The 7,711-nt window shown below is 30.9% G+C and overlaps 1 protein-coding gene across 1 annotated transcript; it reads right to left on the reverse strand.

The window, feature by feature from the left end:
• Positions 1-278: 278 nt before the first annotated feature.
• LOC118445781 (uncharacterized) lies at positions 279-2,996 on the reverse strand. The gene is made up of 2 exons (XM_085656389.1): positions 2,801-2,996; positions 279-1,075 (listed from the first exon to the last, which is right to left on the reverse strand). Exons 1-2 carry the CDS (start codon positions 2,994-2,996, stop codon positions 279-281), a joined length of 993 nt encoding a protein of 330 aa, XP_085512515.1.
• Positions 2,997-7,711: the final 4,715 nt, after the last annotated feature.

The raw sequence follows: 7,711 nt of genomic DNA on the forward strand, positions 1-7,711 counted from the left end.
ATAGTATTTTGATTTTAATTTAGACAAGGAATAAATAAATAAATAACGTCGATATAAAAAGTAAAAATATAATATTAACATATTAAAATATTAAAAACATACAATACATATTACAACTATACTATAACTATCAATATATACACTATATACAATATATACAAGATAAAATATATAATATATACAACATAGACAATGTACTATACATGCAATATAAATTAAATAATATATAAGATAAAATACAATATAAAATATATAACTCTAAAATTCTTATTATTATGTCATAAATTTAAAAATTGAGGGGTGTTGTCATAATGTTGATCATTTTGAAGATCATTTAATAAGGCGGCTTCCAATTCATTTGTTGTTTTGAGCACACATTGCTCCTGATTGTTCTCTGTTGACCATGTACAAATATTATTATAATAATTGTTTTCATGTGGTCCATCCGGGTTTATAGATTGAATTTTCGTTGAATTATAAAAATGATTATTACCTATCGTTGGTAAAGTTGCGTTGTCAGAACTATGTAGCCATTTGTTGTTTAAATAATAATTTTCCATTGGCATTTGAGACATGTAATTTTCTTGAGGATACGTGGATTCATAGAAATATGAAGATTTTTGAATATAATTAATATTTCCATTTTCCACATATCCATTTTCCATATATCCATTTTCCATATATCCATTTTCCACATATCCATTTTCAATGTATGCTGGTGGATATGATTGCTGATAACCAATTGTTGTTCCGGGGATAGACGGAAAAATATATTGATAGTTAGATATTGTTTCTTCAGTCCGTGTTTTCCTGTTTTTCTTCAACTTGTAACTTCCACTTACTTCATTGTATTGCATCGTATTACATGGATTTTTCAGTATCTCTTCTTTTTTGTATTTCATACGACGATTTTGGAACCATATCTTTATTTGTCTCTCTGTTAAAAATAAACTTTCGGCCATTTCAATTCTTCGCGGTCTGCAAAGGTAACGACCTTTCTGAAATTCTTTTTCAAGTTCAACTAATTGAAAACTAGTATAAGCGGTCCTCGTTCGTTTCCGTTGTTTCTTTGGTTCTGTAATATGACAATAATAATAAATAATTTATAGAAAATCAATTTATTTTATTAAAGAATATAAGAATATTCTGACAGACTTTTATGCTTGTTCTTTTCTTTTTTCTTTCTTTCTTCTCTTTTTTTGTTTCTTCTTTTTCTTTTCTCTTTCTTTTTTTTGTTTTTTTCTCTGATCGCGAATATAATCGAACGAGCAAACGGAATAATAATAATAATAAATACGTAATACAAACAATTGAGAAAAAGAAATGGATCATTAATCATAATAAAATATGAAATAAGAGGATTAAGTCGATGAATTAGTATATTATTCACGATTCGATGAGGTAAATCACGCGTAAGGTAATCGTAGGATTATAAAGCACTTTGGTCCAGTGATGACACGTTTATCGGTTACAAAATACAGTATGGTCGAGCTACTCGAGAGTTATACCACAGGATGTCCTAATAGTCCATTGAGTGCTCCCGTCTCAAGACGAGGCATTTCCTCGTGATACATTATAATCCGACGAGCGGCTCCCTTACCCTTACAACCCAAGCCGACGAATTACTACCCCCTTAGCTACCGAAGTCGACGATCGTGTACTCGTACGTTCTTCTCCGTCTAATTGCTAGATAAATGATTCGCGTTATAGATTAACTATACGATATTGTCATTCGTATTGAATTTCAAGATATCTATTGACGATTTCGAAATATTTCCGAGTTTGAGCTATGGTAAAAGATAACCTCAAATCTACGATAAAGAGATTGTAATTTTGGGTAAAATTCTCAACTAATTGCTTAACAGGTGATTAGTAAACGCTACGAACGATGTCGAAATATTTCTTTTTCTTGAGCGATAAAAAGAAAAAAAAAAGAAAAGAAAAAAAAAAGAAAAAGAAAAAAAAAAGAGAGATAGAGAGAGAGAGAGAGAGAGAGAGAGAGAGAGAAAGAAAATAGATAAAATATTGATATATATTGGTATGCGGTTTATGTATGGTATGCGGCTAATCTCGTTGCGTTATATAAAACTTTTGAATAAAATATAGTAAAATATAGAGGAAAATGAAACGGAGATTTCAATGAAAAAGAAAAAAAAGAATGATCGAAAGAAAATGATTAACTCTCTTGTTGTCGATTTGTTATTTTTTTTTTCTGTCTTTTTTTATCTGTTCAAGGTTGAAAGGTCAATGATCTTAGGAATGTTACTTTCGTTCATAGATCATTTTTAACAGATGATTCCATTTACACGGGTAATGATTTCATCCAATTTACACGAGTCTAATGTCGGGATGTTCAAACAACTCATTGTCAGTAGAAATATTGACTTTCTCGCAAGTAAACAGGTATCCCGCTGAGCGACCTTTGAGAAATGTTTTGCTTTATCAAGTGCAGGAGCTTCGATAATTATGTTACATTAGTTCGTAAGAGATGCTTCTCTTTCTCTCTCTCTCTCTCTCTCTCTCTCTCTCTCTCTCTCTCTCTCTCTGTCTGTCTCTCTGTCTCTCTCTCTGTCTCTCTCTCTTTCTCTTTCTCGTTCTTTTTTTTTTTTTTTTTTTTTTTGAAAAGAAAATGTTATTAAATTTTTCACGTTAAAAATAGCCAGATTACAAGAGAAATATCGTTTATCATAATTTTTTTAAGATTTAAAATGAACGATATAAAAGAACGAATGAAGTTAGAGAAGAATAAAGATCAGAATTAGATTTAATTATACCAATAAATAAATTTATATCTATGTACCTTGATTACAAGAAGAAGAAGAAGAAGAAGATTTTTTTCTGTTATTCACTTCTATTAATTTTTCTTCTGTTAATCTAGTTTCTTCAGGTTCTAACGATGATATTGGTTGCACCATTTCCCATTGATATTGTTGTTGTTCATATTGAGCAACATTATTTTCGGAATAGAACATACGATTGTCCACGTTGTACTGCATATTTCTTCTCTTATGTTTCTTCTTATTGATTAGTGAAACCAAAGTAAAAACGCGTCACGAGAAATGAACTGTTCTAAAAACACTAATGCTCTTTCAGAATTCCTTCGAAATTTATATTTTTGTAGTAGATAGAGTTCGACCAATCAGCTTCGGTCGGTTTCGAAGATTGACAAAACCCTATTGTTCTTAGGCTCCTCCTACCTATACATCAGGACTTTCCGAACTAAAGTACACTCGAAGCAAGACAGGTACATTATGTACATAGATGTGAATAAATACAATATTTATTATTCCTTTCGTTTTTTTTTTTTTTTAAATGAGTGTACCTAGTAACACACATCTCATTTCTTTAATGTAAACACCGTCGCCGATCTTTTTTTCGATTGATTTTAGAGATACACACTCGAGTAAAAACGTTTTCACTCGTATAGTTTTTATTTTCTTTGTCAATTGTTTTTATATTTTTCAAAAAAAAAAAAAAAAAAAAAAAAAGTTGCCTGCGATGTACCCCAAGTATGTTTAGAATTGTTGTATACATTAAAAAAAAAAAAAAAAAAAAAAAAAAAAAAAAAAAAAAAAAAAAAAAGTTACTATATACAAATACACGTAACACGTGTTATTTCAAATAACAAATAAATTTCTTTATTAATATGTATGATAATTCGTGATAATATTCTTATGCATATAAATAAATATAAACTGTGGGATATTTTTTTTCTCTCTCTCTCTCTCTCTAATCTCCAAAGGAAAATCCTCGTTTCGTTATTTTTCCATACACGCGTTCGATCTACGCAAGAAATCGGGTTATCATCCGAAAAAAATATGTATGGCCTCGGGCATTCGTTTGTCCAACATTCAACGGCAATAAACCTTGGAAGATCTACAAATGTGTTGTATGTTGAAACGTGTAATTATAATTCATAATATTTCATTTGATTAAATTCATAAAGGAAATATGTGTATTTGTATACACATTATACACACACACACACACACACACACACATATATATATATATATACATATAGGTATGTACATATGTATGTTCAAAATTCGCATACTAAAATATTTAAATAAATTCTCTATTCATATCATTATGTAAGACGTTCTATTATTATAAGAATATAAACATCAAAACATCAAGAAGAGAGAAAATCGCTGTTGATAGAAAAAAAAAGGAAAAAAGAAAAGAGAGAGAGAGAGAGAGAGAGAGAGAGAGAGAAAGATTGATCAGCATCATCATCTGTCCAAACATCTTCGGACCCCAATGGGAGATATCCCACCTCCTAACCACCCGAACGATTCTCCTTTTTTCTCTATTTTCGTTTCTTCCACTCGCTATTCCTTCTTCTTGGAATCAGCCATTCTTCGATTCGTGCAAGGAGCTGTCTGCAGATCCGCACCAACGCTTTTCCAACCCTCGTCGCACACCCTCCCACCGCTATCATCCCCCCTGCCATCCCAAGAACCCTTACTATCCCAGTCCATCCATTCCCCTCCCAACCAGTTTCCTTCGCCTGCATAGCCAGCCAACTTTCTCTTACTTCTCCATTCTCTCTCTCTCTCTCTCTTTCTCTCTTTCTCTCTCTTTTTCTTCCGCTGAACGTCCTCTTTTTCTACGCCGAGTTGTTCCGTAGACAAAGATCCTCGCTACGAGGAAAAAGAAAGCTGCGGAAAGCTCGGCAAGAACGATGAAACGAACGATGAAAAAGAAAAGAAAGAGAGAGAGAGAGAAAGAGGGAGAGAGAGAGAGAAAAGAAAAAGAAGAAGAAGAAGAAGAAGGAAACTCTCTTTCTCTTTCTCTCGATGCTTCTTTCTTTCGCTAATTCCTTTCTTGCAATCAACTTTTTTCCTTGCGAGATCTCTCGCGTTCTTTCCTTCCTTCCGTTCGTCACGCTAAACCAGCCTCTTTCTTGATATTCGACTTACGATTGGTTCGTCCGATGGTGCTGTTGTTGAGATAAAAAAAAAAAAAAAAGAAGAAAAAAGAAGAGAAGAAAAAAAAAAGAAAATATAGCAAAATCATCTCGTTTGCGTTATACGATTTATTCTCATCAGCTTTTATTATTGAATTTCTTCAAACCTCTAACATTATCTTTTTTGTTCTTCAAATTTAGAATAAAAAATTATTATTTGATTTATTATTATTTCATTGCTCAAGTTTTCATTGCTCAATTGCGCCAAACGCAATTTCGTTTTTCTAATGAATCGTACATTTAGCTGAAACATTGTATCTGGAAAATCTCGATAAATGCGTAATTGATGTAAGTACGTAACGAAGATCGACTAAGTTTGATAAAACATAGAAAATACGTAATATCGTAACGGTTAATGACATAAATATCTGTTCTCTTGATAGATCTTCCTTAGTACGTTAATTTTTCAAGCTTTGTCATAGATTAGTAGATATACTATGGTAACAATTCCATACCTAATCTTCTTTACTGAATGAAAGTCAAAATGTCGTAAATTACCGAGAGTTTTGCAAAAGCAGGATTGTGAAAACTTGAAAATTACAATTTCAATAATCAGATTAGATTATATTTAACTAACAAAATATTTTATTTAAAATCAAAGATTTATCTTTTTAATTAAATTCAGAAACATTGAAAAATCTTTTTCTTTTCCTTTTAATAACTTTCAAATTCGAAGAATTATAACTAGAATCCTAATCTTTCTTCTAGTATATTACTGAGATCTTACTTGATAATTTTGACTTTAGTTTCTTTTCGATTTTGACTAATATATGAGATTTCTAAAATATCGATAGAACTTTATATAATAATATCATATTTTTGAACATTTTGTTAAAATTTATAAATATTAAAATAAAATTTCATTGAAGATTCCATCTACAACATACCGTGACCGAAATTGATATATATACAGGATAAATTGTTTATTTAAAAAAAATTGAAATATATCGTGAGAGAATGTAGGAAAAAATTTGTTTACAAATTTGTTTTTGGTATAAAGGTGGACGTGTGGATAAATTTGAAAGTTCTGAAGAAATGTAAGCTTATATTCAGCTATCAAGTTAAAAAAATTATTTCCAGCAATCAAATAATAAAATGCAATTATGAGATCCTTTACAATTGTTCTATTTCTAACTCTTTTTTCGTTCCTTTTATTTTTCCTGTCCAAATCCTACAAACTTAAGATATAATTTATAGTCCTATAGAATTTCTACTAATTTCAAATCTAGGTAATATATGTTATTTACGAAAATATTCCTTTCCTTTTGTTAATATAAGAGACATAGGTATTTTTCAACCACAATTTTCCAAAAACATATATATATATATTTATTTTCAATACAATTTTACATTCAACAATATATTATATTAAAAATATATTATATTAACAATATATTATATTACAAAGAAAGAAAATCATTTCTCTTCTTGATCAGCAATATCAAATCCGCAATGATAATAAATTTCTATTGTCAAACGTGAATCATTTCATTTGTATTCTTTCTTTATGTTGTTTTTTTTTTTTTTGTTTTTTATTATTATCAAAGAAGCGATTTCAAGGTATACCGATAAAGACAATGGCGTTTTCCTTGGAAAACGACGGAAATCCAGGAACGGTATCCTCTACTCGACGGCGTGTAACATATGCTTTTATCTAAATTAAACAGTGTCGGCGCGATTTTCATTTCCTGGCCTGAAGCCGGCGCTGATGTTATCCGCAGGATAGCGCGTCGCGAGAGCGTTGCTAAGGGTCGGGAAAGGTTTACCCGGCCACACCGAACCACCAAGTACCACCTCTCTCTCTCTCTCTCTTTCTCTCTCTTTCTCTTTCTTTCTCTCTCTCTCTCTTTTCAACCTCACCCCACATCTCAGTATATGGCTCACACCACGTTTTACCCCCTCGAAACCACCTCGCGTCCTTTCCCTTGTCCTTCTTCTTCGAGCATCGCCTTACTCAAGCATCTCTCTATGCACGTTGCCTTTTATCTCCCCATATTCTAACCAATCCCTTCATCCCCTACTTCCCTTCCTGATGTCGTCCGTCTTACTCTCATTCCATTTCTCCTTCTCTTTCTCTCTCCCTAAATATATATATATATATATATATATATATATATCGCTCTCTCCCTTTTATCCCTCACATCGTCACCGTCTCGTTTTGTTTCGCATTTAACTGTTTAAGGACCGATGTTTATCGACGCCCATAAAATTACCTAAACTGCGCGTCTTATGTAAGGAAAGTTATCACGCAGTGGACACTTGCCTTTTTTACTCTTTCTTTTTTTTTTTTTACTCTTTTTTTTTTCTTTTTTTTTCTTTTTAATTTTTAGGTCATCACTCAAGACGTTGCAAATAATCGTTAACTAGACATTAAATTTCGTCGATATTATTTTAAATATTTATAAGATCTGAATGTGTCATATTTTTAATATAAGTTAGATGTATAAAATAATATACGTAAAACGTACGAACGTATAAATTTTTCTTTATCATTTGTTTAGAAAATATTATGAAACGTTAAATGGGGGCATATCGATTTGTGCAAAATCGATTGATTCACCACTTTCTAAATGTCAAATATAATATTAATAATAATAACCATTACCATTATATATGTGTATATATATATATATATATATATATATATATATATATATCGGATAAATATCGTGAAATTTTTCTACAATCATCGGAGATACATTTGATAGGTACATGTTTTAAATTAGTTTTCGAAACTTC

Source organism: Vespa mandarinia, chromosome 4 (assembly GCF_050613455.1).
Source record: "Vespa mandarinia isolate Hongniang chromosome 4, ASM5061345v1, whole genome shotgun sequence".
Lineage (NCBI taxonomy): Eukaryota > Metazoa > Arthropoda > Insecta > Hymenoptera > Vespidae > Vespa > Vespa mandarinia.